General features: G+C 47.2%; 1 protein-coding gene across 1 annotated transcript; it reads left to right on the forward strand.

Moving 5' to 3' along the window:
- Positions 1–5,658: 5,658 nt before the first annotated feature.
- Ykt6 (YKT6 v-SNARE homolog) lies at positions 5,659–17,365 on the forward strand. Its single transcript, XM_021177457.2, has 7 exons — positions 5,659–5,905; positions 9,037–9,119; positions 10,800–10,900; positions 11,941–12,045; positions 12,302–12,367; positions 14,176–14,277; positions 15,599–17,365. The coding sequence occupies exons 1-7, from the start codon at positions 5,802–5,804 to the stop codon at positions 15,632–15,634; spliced, it is 597 nt and encodes a 198-aa protein (XP_021033116.1). The 5' UTR covers positions 5,659–5,801; the 3' UTR covers positions 15,635–17,365.
- Positions 17,366–18,859: the final 1,494 nt, after the last annotated feature.

The raw sequence follows: 18,859 nt of genomic DNA on the forward strand, positions 1-18,859 counted from the left end.
GGAGGGCCTGCGGTTTCTATGGTGACCATTCTCTCATTAGAGCCACCATGCAGAAAACTGGAACTGATGGCCAAAGGCCTCTCTACTCCTGTCACCATGGTGACCACTCTGTCACCCTGTCACCACAGTGACTGCCAGCCTGGTAGACATTACCACCTGCTTAGTTCCCAGGTCAGTGCCTTGGTGCCTATCACACTAAGGAGCAGAGCCCTCTATGTCTGAGACCCAAAAGAACAGGAAAGGCATGTTTGGCTGCCAGCCTGGAGGAAGCTTCTTGTTGCTTTTCTCTTCTTTTCCCTTTCTCTTGGTCTGAAGCCTGAACTGAAATGGCGGACCTGAACCGCACTGGCTCCACACTCTGTGTGTTTCTATTGCTATGCCTGGAAGCCTCAGACCAGGGCATATCTGTTGTTGAAATTAAGTTTTTTTTTGTTAAAGATTTATTTATTTATGATTATAAGTACACTGTCACTTTCTTCAGACACACCAGAAGAAGGCATCAGATCCCATTACAGATGGTTGTGAGCCACCATGTGGTTGCTGGGAATTGAACTCAGGGCCTCTGGAAGAGCAGTCAGTGCTCTTAACCACTGAGCCATTTCTCTCCAATCCCAGTGTTTTGTTTTGTTTTGTTTTTAAAGTATTCATTCGCATATGTAAACCGTATGCAAAATAATGGGTTTTATAATGGCATGTTCATTTAAGTATATCATCTATTTTGGCTATAAATGTGCCCACGTGCACACACACACACACACACACACACACACACACACACACACACACACCCTCTCTTCCCCTAACTTGCTATTCCTCTGGATTTCTTCTTTTAAGGATTATTTGTTCAATAATTATATTACTATTGAACTGTTTCCTACCTATCAGTTGTGGAAAGTATTTTTATATTTCATCTAAAATATCTAGTAATCTTTTGTTTGCCAAGGGTGTTGTGTTTCCCAACAAGTTACAACTCAAGTTTCTGCTCAAGTTACAACCTGATAAATAGTGCCTTGCATCATACAGAAGTATCTATCCACGTCATGGATTCTAGTCTTTTCTTATCTGAGGGATTAAGTTTTTGTTGAAGAAAGCTTTTGCCACACCCAAGTTGTAAAATTAAATTTTTTTAATAAATTAAAAGATAATTACATCACTTCCCCCTTCTCATCCCTCCTTCCAACTCCTTCCATACCTCCACGCCCACCTTGCTCCCTCTCTAACTCGCGGCCTTTTCTTCTTTGTTATCATCACACACACACGAACACACCCAGCTACAATCTGTTCAGTCGAGCTAGTATTACTTTGTGCATATGATTTCAGGGCTGACCATTTGGTATTTGGCAACCAGTTAGGGGGCTCATAAAAGGGAGACCCAATTTCTCCTGCTCCCCAGTTCCTCTGCTGTCTGTAGTCTTTGTTTGGGGTGAGGGCCTATGAGATTGCTTTCTTCCGTGGAAGCAGGTCTACTGGTGCTGTTCATGTTCAGGCAGCCATCTTGTCGAATTCTTGTGGATGAATCTTGCCTATTTCTAAGACACACAATCTCACTGCAGGTTTCCCTTCAAACTTTTCAAAGCACCTACTTAACAAACAAACCAGTCCTTCTGTGACTATGTCCGGACTATCTGGTATTTTGATGGCACCCCAAATGTTCTGGCTACTCTCTCCTTCTCCTTCTTCTTTTCCTCCTCCTCTTCCTCCTCCTTCTCTTCTTCTTCTTCTTCCTCCTCCTCCTTTCTCCTTCTCCTTCTTCTCCTTCTTATCCTCCTTCTCTTCCTCCTCCTCCTCCTCTTCCTCCTCCTCCTTCTTCTTCTTTTTGGTAAGGAAGAGTATTCTTCACATTTTTATCATGGCATCAAAAAATCCACAACGTTTCGAGTCCACATCTTCAATACCAAGTTTCCACACGTCATAACGTCAACATTTCTTTTCTTTTCTTTTTTTTTTTTTTTTTTTTTTTTTTTTTTTTTTTTGGTTTTTCGAGACAGGGTTTCTCTGTATAGCCCTGGCTGTCCTGGAGCTCACTTTGTAGACCAGGCTGGCCTCGAACTCAGAAATCCGCCTGCCTCTGCCTCCCGAGTGCTGGGATTAAAGGCGTGCGCCACCACGCCCGGCTACGTCAACATTTCTTGTACAACATATAGTTAGCTAACCATTCATAGCAACAGGCTCTTACATTCCATTTTATATCCCTGTGTTGACTGCATCCAGTATTCGTTATTAGCACCTACATGATTTGCTAATACCATGGGTTAAGAGCATTCGTGTGGAATCTATCCTACTTGGCAATACTGATTAGGAGGATCAAAAGGCCACTATCATAAAGGCAGCCCAAACACCAGTTTTTTTCTTCCACTCCTTAGAGGCAGAACGGTTTGAAAATAACATATAACCAATGTTCTCAGATGGGACCCACAAGCTCTGAGGCTGAGGGAATTCCTGCAGGCTGTGGAGCAGGAGGATTGCCTGCAGGATCTCCTGCCTGCTTCTCTGTTTTCTCGGAAGCCTCCCTTCTGAACTTTCTGTGAGGTGCTGACCCGAAGCCATCAAGTACCATGGATGAGATAAGCAAGCTGCCTAAATGACCATGTATTCCCATTTCAAGTGGCTGGCGTTTGTCCAGTACAGCTTGTCCTCAGCTGGGAAAGGCTGACTCTAGGAAAAATATGGCTTCCGGAAAGCCCCATGCAGGGAAGGCAGTCTGAAAATACCTGTTTCACTGATTCCAAAAGCTCCTACATGTTCTGACATAGCCAGTGGCAGACATGAAACCTGTGGTAGGTCATGTCTATCTTTCTTGTTGCTTAGACAGTCCAGGGTAAACTGGTACATCCCAGTGAAGGGGAGACTTACTTAGTATGACTGAGGCCCTAGCACAAAAGTAGATATTCACACACCTAAAGCTTGATAACTGGTCTCATAGAAATCTGACTACCCAGGCAATCCCTTTCAATGCCGTCTTGATTTCTTAGGGGCTCTGCTGTGTAGCTGGGATAAACACCTCTTGTGAGCATGGCAAAGCTTCAGAGGCAGGTAGGTGTTTGCTGTATCTACTGGGCAAAGTCATAGGACCTAGGTCTTTCATCATGGACACTGTTATTACAAATATGTTTTCAAAGAAGCTTTTTAAAAACTAGGATCTGGAGAGATGCCTCGGTGGTTAAGAGCACTAGCTAGCTGCTCTCACAGATTCTATGCTTGGTTCCCAACACCTACATGGCAGCTAATAACCATGTGGAACTCTAATTCCAGGAATCTAAGTATCTGACGCCCTCTACTGGCCTCCTCGGGTACAACGTAGAATAACACTCATGAAAAAAACCCTTAACATTTTAATTATAAATATATATCATCTATAATATTATTACTGTGTGTTAGTGTGCATGCATGCGTATGAATGAGTATGCAGGGGGCTTACGTGTATGTTATTGTGTGCATGTGTGCACGTGGGACTTGGTTCTCTCCTTCCACCATTGGTGCCAGAGGATTGAACTTAGGTCATCAGGCTCGGCAGCAGATGCCTTTACCCACTGAGCCATCTCTCCTGCTCTGCAAAAGGGCTTTTCTTTGACATCTCAGGACTCAGGGGGAGGCTGGACATAAGAGCTCCGCCATCCCACACCAGTGATGCTATGCTTGTCTTGTCAATGACTTATTTTTGCAAGCTTTTCTCTCCCCATACTTTCAGGTTTCTTGAACAAAGACAGAAATTTCTGGACACTCTCCATCTGCATCACTTAATCTTTTTTCTTTTCTTTTCTTTTCTTTTTTTCCGAATTTGCTCTGTCTTTGGCATCGTGATGAATAATCTTGCTTGCGAACTTGACCTCATCTGGAATCAACTGCTGGGCAGTCCGTGAGTGCTTTGCTTGAGCAGATTAAAGGCAGCGGGAAGACCCACCTTAACTCTGGGCAGCAAGCACCTCCTGGTGGTAATTCATATAGAAGGATGTGGAAGAAGGAAACTTGGCTTGTCGCTTGCTTGCTTTTGCCTTCCCTGGCTAGGTCACCTACCCTGTATTTCTACACCTAAACCAACTTAGGGATTCAAATGTTGGCTGAAGACCAGGCTCTCTAGGAATCGGCCAGGCTTTCAGCACAAGATTAAGTTTGCTAAGACATCCAGTCTTGTGGTTTGCGCAAATACCAGACTCTATGCTTCTCCAATGTGAGACAGACACTGTTGGACTACTTACACACACAGCATCCTGAAGCCAATCTAATAAGTCCTCTCTTAATATATGTCCTATCAATTCTGTTTCTTTGGAGAACTCTAATACATGTATAATGTGTTCATATACAAGCATGTATAGAAACGAATATATACGTGTTCATAGATCTACATAGATGTAGATATACTTACATGTAGGTATGTATGCATATGACCTCTTCAGAGTAAGTTGTATACATAATGTTCATCTATTTCTGCTCATAACACCAGAGACTTCTCTTATAAGGTCAGGGCAGTGACGGAAAGCTGGAAATAAAGATATAGTGCTCTTATCTAATCTGTAGACCTTGCTCAGATCTTAGCCTCCCTTTAAAGCTCTGCTTCTAACAGCCTCAAGGGCACCTTCAGCCTCTCAGCCAGGCTTGCTTGCTTTCCTTTCTTTCTTTCTTTCTTTCTTTCTTTCTTTCTTTCTTTCTTTCTTTCTTTCTTTCAACGTAATGGTGCAAATAACCATCGTCGTCGTTGTTAAACATCTGCCATGAGCAGGACTTGGAATTTGATAGTTTATCGCTTTTAGCCACATGTCTACAAAAAAGGTATTTTTCGAGTTCAACAGATTGGGGGGGGGGCTAACTTTTGTGGTGCGGAAGTACTGGGATCGAATTCAGACTGGATAACAGCTGGGGGAAACGCAGGGGAAGACAATGTCATTTGAAATAAATTAACAAGCTTGGCTTGGGGAGTTCGCATATCTCTAGATGAGACTTCCTGGGATCAAGGAAGGCTGCGTAAAGTCAGAGAAAAGCAGGAAGAGGTGCCAAGAGTGGCTGTAAGGGAGTTTGATAAGCATTTTACTTTTCACGTTGGAAGCCCAAGGTCTGCCTCTTGCTATCAATTTTCTTCATCCACATCTCTTTCTGCAAGGTCACTATCCTGGTAATTTTGTACAACTTTGGATAAAGAGGCTTTCTTCAGAAATGGTTCTCCGTCTGCCACCTGTGGAGCCATGGTGTCAGTGCAGGTGAATATAGCTGACACCTCTGACCGCCTGGCTTGTCGAACAAGTGTGCCCATGCTGAGTGGCCACAGCCAGTGACGTTTCTGATTTTTATTTTTGCAACAGAAAGGATGAAGGACATTTCTTTTAGTCGTCTGTACTTGGGACACCCAGGGAAGAGGGTTGGTTAGCCTGGTGCTGTTACACATAGGATGCAACAAAAGTATAGAGTGGGGACAGCTACGGGTTGTTATTCTAACAGAATGGGGAAAGAAGAGCGATGGTACGGCACAGCACTGCCCATCGGCAGCCAGGGTCCGCGGGACAGACCGGAAGGGAACGTGCGCCAAGGCACTGCCACGCAGGCGGAGACCGAGCCTTCTGGCGCCGACCCGAGCGGACGCGGGCGCGCCCCGCCGCTTAGCTACCCGTCCGCGCACGCGCGTACCCTGCCTTTCGTCCTCCGAGGAGCGGCTGGAGCAACTCGCCACCGGAACCGGAAGTGGGCCTTACCCCAGGAGGAAGAAGCCGGCCCGGCCCCGTCAGGAGCCGGCCGCGGCTGTTCTGAGGGACTGTGGCCGCGCTCCTGGGAGCGGGTCTGGGGCCCAGCCGGGGACCCGAAGGTGCGGCGCCATGAAGCTGTACAGCCTCAGTGTCCTTTACAAAGGCGATCCGAAAGCGGTGCTGCTCAAGGCCGCGTACGACGTGTCTTCCTTTAGTTTCTTCCAGAGGTCCAGGTAAGTGGGCCGGGCCCGGGTGGCTGGACCCGGAGTCCGGGGAGTCGAGTCTCTCAAAGGGCGAGCACGGCTTCGGCCTCCCTCGGGCGGCAGGCTGTGCCGGAGGAGTCGTTAGCATCCCTGTTTAAGGGCTCTGCCCTCCGCGGTATTGCCCTGTTGTAGAAAGATTAGAAGGCCATTGATTACAGACGCGCTGCCAACTGTTCTGATCTGGGATCTCGGGACTCAGAAATAAGTATGTTGACTACGCCTCGCACCCTGTGATTTAACCAGTGTTTGGTGTCTTAACAGCCACCTTTATATTTCGTCGTTGCCACTGGTTCTCACGTTCCTTGCACTGCGACCCTTTAGTACCGTTTCTCATGTTGAGGGAACCCTCCCACCCCCAGCCATAAAATTATTTTCGTGGCTACTTCATAACTGTAATTTTGCTACTGTTATGCATACGTATTTTTGGAGATTGAGGTTTGCCAAAGGGGTTGCAGCCCACAGTTTGTGAAAGTCGCTGGTCAAAGCTCTTTCCAGCAGTTCCGTATGAGGTGTATGGAGGTATTTCTTTTATGAGTAAAATCGTTGATTCCTCAAGGATTGGGAGTCGGGTGTCAAACTCATTCTTTTTAGTGTCTGGGCCTTGATTATCAGAAAGGGTCCACACTGGTAGCTAGGCAGGAACCACTGGATTTGTATTGCTTGCAGGCGTGTAGAGGATTGTGGGGTGCTTTAATGGTAAGTTGCACAGATACCCAGTCTAGTGGGAGTGATTCAGATACAAAAGGAGAAGGGCCCAACAGGGTAGGACCTGTGGTCATCTTGTCTCAAAGTCTGGGGGAAATCTGCTTGTTCAGGTTGTGTCTCAGCTTTTGATGGTTCTAATGACTTCATATAAGTGGGATATATAGTAGTTGGCTTTTTGTGTCCCACTGATTTTACTAAGCAGAATGGCCCCAAGGTTGACCTATGTTTCTGCAGATACCAAATTTTTCTCCCTTTTAAAATGTATACAGTATTGAGTTTTATGTAAACACTATGTTTTGTTTATGTATCCATCCGCTGACGGACATGAGTTGCTGTGGAATATAGTTATGTGAATAGTGTTTGCCAAGGGGTTGGAAGGTAGCTTGAGTGGAGAAATGGCTCATTCGGGAGACTGCTTGCTGCATGAGGGCCTGGGTTTGATCCCAAATACATTAAAAGGAAAACCAAACAAACCAACCAACGTCTGGGTGTCCTGGCACATGCTTGTACTTCCAAAGCTAGGGAAGCAGAGACAAGATGATGGGGCTCAGGGCGTGATGACCGACCCTCTGGGGATCATTGCATGATGACTAGCCCCCTGGTCAAGCCTACTCTGTGAGCGTGTAACCAACTTCATCCTAACCAAGGTGGATGGCTCCTGAGGAAAGACTCCATGCGCACACACGCAGCTGCACACAGATGGCACATGGATGCTCAGATACACAGAGACACAGCTTACAATTTGCTGTGGTGTGCACCCCCTGAAGGTGAAATTGTTGAGTCATCTCTGGCTCCGTCTGCTCTTCCTGCTACTCTCCTCTGTGTACCCTGGCCTCTGCTCTGTGCTTGGTGTTCTTCTGGGATAGACCCTGTGGTGCCAACTTGGCTCTGGGTCTTTCTGTTTTTCTCTCTGTGTGTTTATATGGAGGATTCTCCGAGCTTCACAGTGCTACCATCTCATTCTTTGACACCCTTGTGTTATCTAGTGTCAGATGACAGTAGTGAAGCAGAGAGACATATGTTCCAGTTGAGTGAGACCCCTCATTCTTACCTTTCATGTCACTGTGATTACTAAAATCTCTCACAATTAGTGCACTAGTCCCAATCCACACGACTGTAATCTTGCTCTGGATAGCTTTTTAAAAGTTTTATTGCAAAGGCTTTCTTGGGAATTAAAAAGGAAATATTTTTGTGATTATTTTCACCATGTCATTCCCTCATGATAATAATAGTAGTATATTATGTGTCAGATAGTGTTTCAAATGCTTTGTGTATATTAACTCACCTATATCTATTGCACCAGTCTTGATTTTATTATCGAGGTCAGCACAGTAATCTGGGTGACACCTAGTAAGACTTGAAATCTCAGAGCTAGGTCTTCAGCTGTTGTAGTTAAGAGTACTGTAGTGCTGGACACAGGAGTGCACACCTTTAGTCCCAGCACTTGGGAGACAGAGGCAGGTGAATCTCTCAGCCTGGTCTATGTAAGAGTTCTAGAACAGCCAGGGCCACATAGACCCCATCTCAAAAAATGATCAACCTTGAACTGATGGCCCTGGCTGCCCTTGATCATGCATCTCCAGTTGAAGGTTTCTCGCCTGTCCTCTGGCTGGACCATCTCCTGAAGTTCTTTCATTCTGGTCAGATTTGCACCTCTCTTTGGGCCCATGATAAACCACTACTGCAGCTTCATATGAGTGACTCCCACTTCTACCTTGACTAAGCTCTTTCTTTCCATTTCCTCTACACTGTCCAGGGCTTCAGCAGACCTGAGCTAGCTCTCACCGAGTAGGTCTGTGGCATTCCCAGCCAGGATCTGTCCTGTGGCCATAGTACTAACAGGCATGCTTCTTTCTGCCTGACAGTTTCTACCACTAGTGTTTTTCTAGAGCAGTGTATTTTATTCATCCTGGTTCTTGGATATTCGAACAGGAGGTGCTTTCTGTTTTGACACTAGAACCCAGGCATATCGTTAAGATTTCAATCACAGCTTTATTTTCTGTGTTTGTGTGGGGGTGTGAGTGCATCATGAGATGCCTATGGAGGTCACTTCTCTTCTTCCACCATGTGGGTTCCAGGGATCACACTCGGGTGTTCTGGCTTGACAGAAGGTGCTTTTATCCACAGAGCCATCTCACTGGACCCCAAGTCATGTTTTAAGGGAAATGTTAAGATAACTGTAGCCTGAAGATTTCTCAGACACTTGCCTGGTTTGTTGTACACAAGTGTGGCATGAATGGTGTTATATACCTTCGTGTTCATTTACATTGGGTTTAATACTGTTTCTAAGGTTAAGAGGGAATGAATAAAACCAAGAGAACCTCAGAGGTCACTTTCCACTGTGTTGGGGACAGTGTGACCGAAAGGAGGTTGTAAATATGTGTTGTATTTCCTAGTGTTCAGGAATTCATGACCTTTACAAGTCAACTGATTGTGGAACGCTCGGAGAAAGGCAGCAGAGCTTCTGTCAAAGAACAAGGTAAGAGGACTCCCGCCCCTCTGAGTGCTGGCCTGGCTGTCACACATGCTGCCTGTGCCGTGTGACTGCTCCCAGCCCTGTGCTCCTCTGCTACTGCATGTCCTCGCCTTGCTCCTCCTAGCCATAAAGAGCACTAAACCAGATGTTGAAGTCCACACTTGCTGCACCCTGATGTGCAACTGCGCTTACACAGCTTACACTCACTACACGTTAGACTCTGGCTCTCCACCTGCCCCAGCCTGGCAGGCTGAGGAGTGATAGGCGCTGATTCTCTGGTCCAGCAGCAGCCGTCACGTCCTGCTTTTCCTCCCAGAGTAGAGCCTTCAGAAGAAGGTTTCTAGCTTGCACTGAGGTAATACTGTATTCCTTAACATTTGTTTTCTTTCTTTCTGTCTTCCNCCCCCCCCCCCTCTCTCTCTCTTTTTCATCAGGATCTTTCCTTTATTTCATAATTCAGGTTTTGGATATCAGGTTGGAGTATTTATTTCAGACTGATACATTTCACAGACAAATTTGATCTTACATGAATTTCTTGAAGCATAAACAAAGATGACCTGTCCTAATCAGTGGCCCCAGGATAGAGTTCCTGAATTGATGATAGATCACTGATCTGTATACTGGCTGTATATTTTCTGAAGAGTTTCTGTCCTGTGACTACCACAGAAGTGAAAAAGACTCGTGACTATCAGTGCTCTCTCCTTCCTGCTGTCTACCCTTCACAGTTTTATCCCATAAGGACCATTTCTCACCCTGGCAAGCTTCTTAGTTTCCATGGAAACTGACTCCATGTTTGGTTCCTTCTTATTTGGGAATGTATATAAAATAAGATGATAATTCCCATCCCACCTCCTCTCTGTCCTTGTTGATCTCTGCTTCTCTCGGATTCCAGGGACTTACACTCTTTTCCTCTTTTGTTTTTCTTTCTGTTTAACATTGGAATCTTCTGGGTCAGCTCCATAAACAAGAGGTTGGTTTTGTAAGCTCTCATCCAAGGTTCTTCTGTTCTGGGGATGCGGTTAGCCATGTCATTTCTGAATCCTTTGATTGTTTTCAGGCTTTTCTGCAAACCATCCCCTCTATAATCATAAGGCAGCTTTAGTGCAATAACCCTAGAGACCTCATCCATGACTATCTGGGCTTTCTCCAGACAGTTCCTCCAGCCACCCACCACAGGCTAGAGAAGGTCAAACTGTGTTGTCTTATTACAGGGGGTTGAAGCCCTAGGAAGTCATTTTCTGCTACTCAGCCACCCTGACAAGATTATTTTAAGAAAGGAGAAGCAGCTTGTCCTGTCTGGTATTCCCTCAGTTTAGGAGCAGCACAGAGCCGGGGAGGGCCATAAATTGCCAAGACGTAGCCAGACCTGGCCTGAGCAGTGATCTAGACTTGCTCCTAGGGACATTGTCTTTGGTGTGTTTTCATCCCGGGCAGCTCACTTAGATCCTGCTATACACATACAATCAGGGGGTCTAGGATATTAAATAGTCAGAGCTCCTGGGTGTGGCCCATAGAACTGCGGTAAAGAGCCTCCTCGTAGACCTCGCTCAGAGCATTTGAGTTTGAGAATAGTTTCAGAGTGGCTCTGTTTGAACTAGAAATCAAGAACCAGCATTATGATGCATTGGCAGGTTGAGAACAGCCTGAAGCCCTCCTCTTATGTGAGATCTCTTGTCTCCGTAGAGTATCTTTGCCATGTCTACGTCCGGAGCGACAGTCTGGCAGGTGTGGTCATTGCTGACAGCGAATACCCTTCCAGGGTGGCCTTCACCTTGCTGGAGAAGGTGAGTGTTGTTGGACTAGATTGACTGGGGTGTCAGGTGTGAGACGTGGTGGGTGCAGAGTCTGAAGCACGAGGGGTGAATGTTCCAGAAGCCACGGTTTCCCCATCCTGTCTGTCCAAGCCAGGAGACATTTGAAATGCTGCCTCTGTGTATTTCCTCCTTGGGGCTGACTCTGGCCTTCAGGTCACCTGTGTCCTGCTGCTGGATTAGGGCCACTGCTGCCAGCCTCTGCCTGGGCTTCTGCTGAAGGTTCAGGGTTCTCTTCCTGTTGTTCCTGCAGCCAGTCACTACAGCTTTCTCCACTGGCTTCGTGCAGTTTGTTTATTTGTTTGTTTTTGAGACAGGGTCTTACTGTGTATCCTTGTCTAGCCTGGAACTCATAATGTAGACCAGGCTGGCCTCAGACTCAGAATTTCACCTGTCTTTGTCTCCTGAGTACTGAGATTAAAGGCGTGTTGCAGCACAACTCCTATTCACTCCATGGAGTTTAGCACCCAGTGACTTCTCATTATAAACCCTGAGACGGAAAGTACTGCCCTGTCCCTCATAGCACTGAAGCACTTTTCGGCACATCCAAAGGCCCAGCTCACTTTTTCTTTTTTGGTTTTTCAAGACAGGGTTTCTCTGTGTAGCCCTGGCTGTCCAGGAACTCACTCTGTAGACCAGGCTGGCCTCAGACTCGGTCTTTACCTGCTTCTGCCACCTGAGTGCCACCACTGTCTGGCAAGCTTACTTTCTTAAAGAATTACTTTGGAAAACTAGAGAGCTAGTATAAAATGAGGATGCTCTTAGCCTCCTCAGATGAAGTTTACCTTATACTGGGCACACTTTACGTTTGCCTCTAGACTACTGAGATATATTCTAATGATAAACACTCAAATAGAGGAACTTGAACCTAGACAGCTCCCTTGCCATTGGATGTCTGTGTATCCTGGGCTGCCCTGGAGCCTCACATGGGATGAGTGCTGTTGGTGAAGGTGCTTCACCAAAGGTACTAGGAAGCTGGGTGGAAGATATGTTGCGTCTCCTTTGTTTTTCAGGTACTAGATGAATTCTCCAAGCAGGTCGATAGAATAGACTGGCCAGTAGGATCCCCTGCTACAATCCAGTACGGAAGCCTGTATGATCACCTTAGTAAATACCAGGTAAAGAAACATCATCTAGAGACCGTCCCAGAAGCTGTGTGATCTGGAAAAGGTCAATACCTGTGGTAGCTCAAGGCTGATGTACAGGTGAATGGTCTGTTTGAAAACCACAGAGAAATAGTTTCAGATAGCCGTAGGTTTTGAGTTCACTGTTCTGTGCCTTTTTATTGTGAGAATTGGTAGTTTCCTCAGTTGAAGATTGTTTATAGGTAACTACTTCAGTCTCAGCCTTGACTTTGTTTTGGCTCTTTCCTAGAACCCCCGAGAAGCTGATCCTATGAGTAAAGTACAGGCCGAACTGGACGAGACCAAAATCATTCTGGTAAGCAGGAAGGGTGGAGGGCAGACATGACGCCAAAGCACAGAAGGATGTGCGCTGACCAAACACAGCGTCCATTCCTACTTAATGACAGTCGCAGCATGCTTCAGGAAGTGGTGGCTGCCACTCCACCAACTTTGTCACTCTCCCTGTATACCTCATCTTACTTTACAGTGCCCTCTACTTGGAGGGGACCAGGTTGGGAATCAGTGTGGTCCTAGTAAGCATTCTATGTTCCAGGTAAGCATTCTGCCAGTGAGCTTGTACCCTAGCTTTGAGTTGACGTTTTCTGCTGTATGAATTGCCCAGCTATGTACAGGAGTAAAGGACAGTGTGGCTCTCTCCTCAGTTGGTATCACTCACACCAGTGGACAGCTAGCTGCCTGGCAGTGGCTGTCTGGGAAAGGAAATGGACCAGGCAGCAGGACTGCTCCTCAGAGGGCCTCCATCTCTGTCCTCCTGTTTCCACAAGGCAGATTGTAGTGCTGACAGACTAAACCTCATCTCGAGGCTTCCTGTCACGGTGCTGTCAGTTGAGCGTGTAATCTATTGTGTATATGATATGTGTGTGTAACTCTGAATTTTGAAGGAGTCATATTTTTAAATGACAGAAAGGAAAGTAGTTGAGATTTGGTGTTACTTATTTAATCCAGAATATCCAAATATCTTTCCATCATGTCTTTAGTATAAAAAAGTCATTAATACAGTGTTACCTTTGACAATTTTTTATTTTATATGTAAGGGTGATTTTGCCTACACCCTTATATCTGGACACTGCACAAATGCAGTGCCTTTTCATGCCAGAAGGCATTGGATCTCCTGGAACTGGAGTTAGAGATGATTGTGAACTGCCATGTGGGTGCTAGAATTGAACCCAGGTCTTCTGGAAAAGCAAGCAGTATGGTTAACCACTGAGCCAGCCATCTCTCCAGTCCTAATAAAGTCTTCTGTATACTGGGCCTGAGTCTCTGAAATGTGTTATGTTTGCCCTTGAGGCACATATTAGGACTTGTCTCAAGTGCTTGGTAACTCTGTGGCTCCTGGGTCAGATGACATAGCTTTCTCACTATATTAGTCTCCTATGGACGCTCAGACTTAACCATGAGCTGTATGACTCCACACAACAGCCACGCGTTCCCTCGTAGGAGGCTGGGGCTCGAAGTTGAAGTTTGAGCCAGACTGGTTCCTCCTTGGGGCCGTGTGAATAAAGTCTGTTCCAGGCCTTTCTCTGGTTTCTGGAAGTTGCTGACAGTTCTCACTGTTTCTTAGTTTCTCCTATGTCATCACATGGCTTTCTCTGTGTCTGCGTCTCTAGTTTTATGAAGATGCTAGTTATGTAATTAAGGCCACCCTAATCTAGCATCGTGCTTCTTAGGCTTAGGACGCTTGCAAAGACTTTATTTCCAAGTACAGTTTCATTCAGAGGCTCCGGATGGCTGTGAATTTTGGACAGCCATTGTCATCCTAGTGTGGTCATAGAACACTCAGATATGTCTTTCTTGCCACACAGAAACCTCTCTGCACATGTGTGCTTACAGTACACAAGTATAATACAAACATGCTTTGTGTGAGCTTTCCTAGAGCAGTGCTTATCTCAGTCTGTACTGGGAAAAATTATGGGAAAGCCACCAGGTCCTGTGTTACTGACTTGACTGGAGTATCTTCTGGGCCTGGGTCTCAGTGCTTGTTGTGTCTCTTGGGTAGGGGCCCAGAGGAGGCACTTCTAGCCATTAAACTTCCATGAGGGCCTGCTGTCAGCAGACACTTCACTGCACAGAGCCAAGAGTTCTCTCTCTCTCTCTCTTGCCTAGCATAACACCATGGAGTCTTTGTTAGAGCGAGGCGAGAAGCTTGATGACCTGGTATCCAAGTCAGAAGTGCTGGGAACACAGTCGAAAGCCTTCTATAAAACTGTGAGTAGCTCTGCCTGGCCCTCCAGGGCATCCCTGTCTACACAGCCACTGCACCTTGTTTCTCTGACATTCTTTATGAGGGCTGGCCCTTTATTTAACCAAGATGAGATTTGGGTACTACTCCCGGGGATATGAGGACCTAAAGCAAGTGCTTCAGCTCCAGGGACGAGCAGCGTACACTCGGGCATCCTGCTGCTTGACCAAGGCTAGGCCTTGCTGGTTTCAGAGCTACCACCCACTTCCCATATTGGTTCCAGCTTTGGTCACCAGGGTTTTCCTACTTCCTCTGTTGGGAGAACAGTTGGGCATAAATCCTTACGATACCAGCAGTTCACGTCTCTGAGGTGGTGCTTAGCTCTCTATACGTTTTCCTTCCATTGGCAGGGTACCTCCTGCTGACTGCCTGCTTCTCTCCAGGCAGGGAGAAGGTTTCCCGTTGTGAACATTTCTGTTGTTTTGTTTAATATGTATGGGTATTTTGCCTCATGTATGTATGTGCACCACATAAATGCCTACTGCCCACAGAGGCCAGAAGAGGACATAGAATTCCCTGAACTGGAGTTACAAGTGGTTGTGAGCTGCCATGTGGGTGCTGGGTTTTGAACCCTGATCCACTGGAAGAACAGCCAGTGCTCTTTTTGCTTTTTTTTTTTTTTTTTTCAAGACAGGGTTTTTCTGTGTAGCCCTGGCTGTCCTGGAACTCACTCTGTAGACCAGGCTGGCCTCGAACTCAGAAATCCACCTGCCTCTGCCTCCCGAGTGCCAGGATTAAAGGTGTGTGCCACCACTGCCTGGCATAGCCAGTGCTCTTAACTTCTGATCCATCACCTCAGCCCCAACGTTGTGTTCTTGGCCCACTGTGGGACAATAGTAGAGATAAGTCTGCCTATGCATATTTATGTTGAGTTGCAATGTTGGAGGAAGATGATCAGGTGGGGTTAGAAGGGTGGGCTTTGGCCAAAAAGCAAGAATCGGTTCAGTAGCAGCTGCTGCAGACATGCGCAGAGACCATATTTCTCTGCCAGGGCAGTGATAGCACTGCTGAAAGACTCCATCAATCTAATTTCCACTATTGCTTCTTTTGCTTATACATGGTCTGATTGTAGGAACTATATTACTTTATTGAAAATATTAGTGTGCGACAAAAACCATAAGGAGCCCATCCTGGCAGTAGAAGCAGTGTTGGGTCATATGGGAAGCTCTCTTTGAAGCCCTGAGGGCTTCCCCCTGGTTGGTTTTGCTTTCTCTGTCTGATTGCTCCATTCCCCACACCTTCCAGCCCTCCTTGCACTCTTCAGCCTCCTCTTTTTCTTCTTTCAAGGCCCGGAAACAAAACTCTTGCTGTGCAATCATGTGACGTAGCCCACAGAGGCAGGCGCTGGATCGTCACGTCACACCAGCCCCTGGCGACAAGCAGTGTCTAGAAGAAGATCTGGAGCCAGGCAGACTGGCTGCTTTTATTTTGAAGTTCCCAAGAGGAATGGAGGGATGCTTTAAGGGTGGGAACATTGACGTTCGTTCGTATGTGTGGTTGTGACTTTGGGAAGGAATTTGAGGTCCTCCAAGATGTAATGTTGGGAAAATGAAACCATAAACTCTAAGTGGCTCTTCTAGGTGCTGAAGGGCTTATTCTCAGCTAACCCTGGAAGGCTCTATGGGAGGGAGTCTTTTTCCTGATCCTTGGTATGACTTAGGATTCATTTGTGCACTCACGATATTAACTCTCCATGAATGGGGTGGGGGGAGGGGCTGGAGTGATAGGGCTGGGGTGGGCAGAGTCTGAACACTCCGGCATTCTACTACCTTGCACTGTGGGGGCTGGGAGAAGGTCACCATGGCCAGAGAAAGGCAGTGGTCACTGGGTCTCACATGTTTAGCTTGCCTGCCTGGTAGGACTGGCTTCTGGCAGGGACAGGGCCCCTCCTAAGTACCTTCGCCCAGTATCACAAAGATGGCATTGTGGGAGGTACTTAGAATGGGCTAAGGTGGACAGGCTGTGTAAGTTCTATCAGCTAGCAGACTGAGTGTGGGCTGCAACTGTTCTGGTGTTGGGAGGGTCAGCGGGGAGTGTCCATCTTTAGGGAAGAAGCAGACACAGGTGCCTTCAGCTGTCCAGTATGGAGGAACACTCACCTGGACTTGCAGTTGGACTTTGAACATCAAGATCAAATTAGTGGATGCTGTCATCTCTTGAAGCTGGTTTTATTTGTCTCTGTGTCCACAAGAGTGTTTTGGCAACTGCCTGGAGCTTGCATGTTGGGTCAAATCAGGCCAAGTGCCAGCAGCCTGAATATTTCCAGTGCCTACCTGTGGTCGGTCTGTCCGGTTCTGGCCTGGAAGCCCTTCCCAATCAGAGACAGTTGCAGGGCAGAGGATATTGAGGGGTTGAGGGGTTGGTCTGAGCTGGTGCCACTGCCAGCACAGCCTACGTGGTGAACCCAGAGTGTGCCCGGTTTCACATCACCTGTTCATGGTCTGCTGTGCACAAACTATATCCGAGAGATCCTGTCTCCCCAAAGCCACTGCTGGGATGCTGGCCTCTGATTTTTGAGCCAGCGTTGTCTCACTTTGATCCCTACCCTGAGCCTGCTGAGCTGCCCTCAGAGTGCTCATATGGGGAGGGGGATATCTACTGTGGCTTCCAAAAATCCCCACTAGTTGGTGTACCTGTCTGTTTCTCTGGATACTGCTAGCCAAAGGGCTCGGGCTCCCCCCTGGACTGGCCTGCCCATGTAATTTTCCCACTGCCACAGACCTCTCCAACCCAGGGCCCCTGGACAGCACAGATCCAGTGTGTTGCTGGCACTTGAGGTGTAATAAATGGCCTGGGGTGCTGCCTCTTTCTCTTGTTGCTCTGGGGGTACTGGGGAGGAGGAGAGGTGGGTGGCAGTAGAAGTTTGTGGGGAGAAGGTAACCTTTGCCTACATATGGCTGTCCTACAGGGTCTCCGAGTTGCCCAGTGTTTCCCCATCCCCCCATTATATTCTAATGCTAAATCACTTGGCAAGAGTGTATTTTAATGATGCCTAATTTCTCTATGTTCTGTTTGAAAGTTTCTGTCCAGATAAAATTGTCTTTTGAAATTCAATACTGTCTTATGTTTACTTTTAGCTTCAGGGAAACCTCTTCCCCAACTCAGCCAGTGAGGGGTGGGAAGACACCAGGTACTTTGTTCCCGTGGATACTAGGGTCCTGTCCTGGATAGACCTCCAGACCTTTCTGGTAGGAATGTTCCTTCCTTTTTTGTTAAGCGGGTGAGGGAGCTCTGGAGTAGCCTTGCTGTTTCAGAGCCCAGTTTTCTGCACACTGAAAAACTTGCCTGGGTGTTCCGCCTCTTAGCAATAGAGTCCTGGGGAGGGTGCTTTGTTTTGCTGGTTTCCCATTTAGTGCAGGCTGGCTGCAAACCACCTAGCTTTCTGCTAATCTTGGGAGACTTCTGAGGGTTTGAGGGGATTTCTTACTCCTGAGGGGCACAGATAGCTTGTGAGGGTCAGCATGGGACTATTCAAATCTGGAGGATGGTTTTCAGTTTGGAATGGCCTCAGTGGCTAGCAATTAGTGGTCTGAGGCCTCTGCCGCCTCTGCCTCAGCAGGTCAGCTAGGCCTTGTAGCCTGTCTTTGATGTCCTTGTCATCAGAGGCCCCTCTGCCTGATGTGTGGACCTGGAAGTGTTGAGAGTAACCTGAGCCTTCTTGCAGAGACAGATGCCTAAGGAGCTCTGTCTAAAGTACACGCTGTTCAAAGAGGCTGAATGAAAGAAAGGTTCCTCAAGGGGTGTCCCTCCTGCTTTAGTGCTCTGCCCCATACCGGATGGCTAACCCTGGGGCCTGCCCCTGAAAACTGCTGCCTGCCTTGCTGTCCAGCACCCACACAAAGGCTTCAGGAATAATGTATGGTGGAGGCTCAGGCTCTGCAGCACACTGCCTTCCTGAGGGAGGCCTGGCCTGGAAACACTCCTCCGATTACAGCTGATAGGTAGCTGGAACCCTAGATAGAGGGCCCATTGCTGCTGCACCTGTGGGCACTGGCCTAGATTTTTTTGTATTAGCTCTCGAGACTTACCTACTGCCTGCTTGCCTACCTACGTACCTGAGAGCACTTCCCTAGGTTTAGCCCACGGAGGGCGTTAGGTAGACAACAGTGGCCTTCTTACAAAGTGAAGATGCTTAGAAACAGATGTTTAAGAGAGGCAGTTGGGGGGAGCCTTGGCCAGTTCTGGACTCCTTGGTCCTCCCTACTAATAGTGCCTAGGACTGTGGATATTGGAGCTCATTTTTGCAGACTTGAGCAAAGACTGAAGACAAACAGACCTAGCACAGATTACTGGGAAAGGTTTGTCCCATGCTTTGGGCTGGAGCACAGGGGAAGCCTGGGGCAGAGCCTCTCAGCAGCCAGGACAAAGTTGGTCCCTAGACCACAGCATTGCTATGGCCTTGACGGTCCTGAGTCCTGGTTCTTGGGATCCCTTTGCTCTTGAAGTGGATGATCACAATCAGCTATTGGATGGACCACAGGGCCCCAATGGAGGAGCTAGAGAAAGTACTCAAGGAGCTGGTGGGATCTGCAACCCTATAGGTGGAAC

The sequence above is a fragment of the Mus caroli genome, chromosome 11 (genome assembly GCF_900094665.2).
Source record: "Mus caroli chromosome 11, CAROLI_EIJ_v1.1, whole genome shotgun sequence".
Classification (NCBI taxonomy): domain Eukaryota; kingdom Metazoa; phylum Chordata; class Mammalia; order Rodentia; family Muridae; genus Mus; species Mus caroli.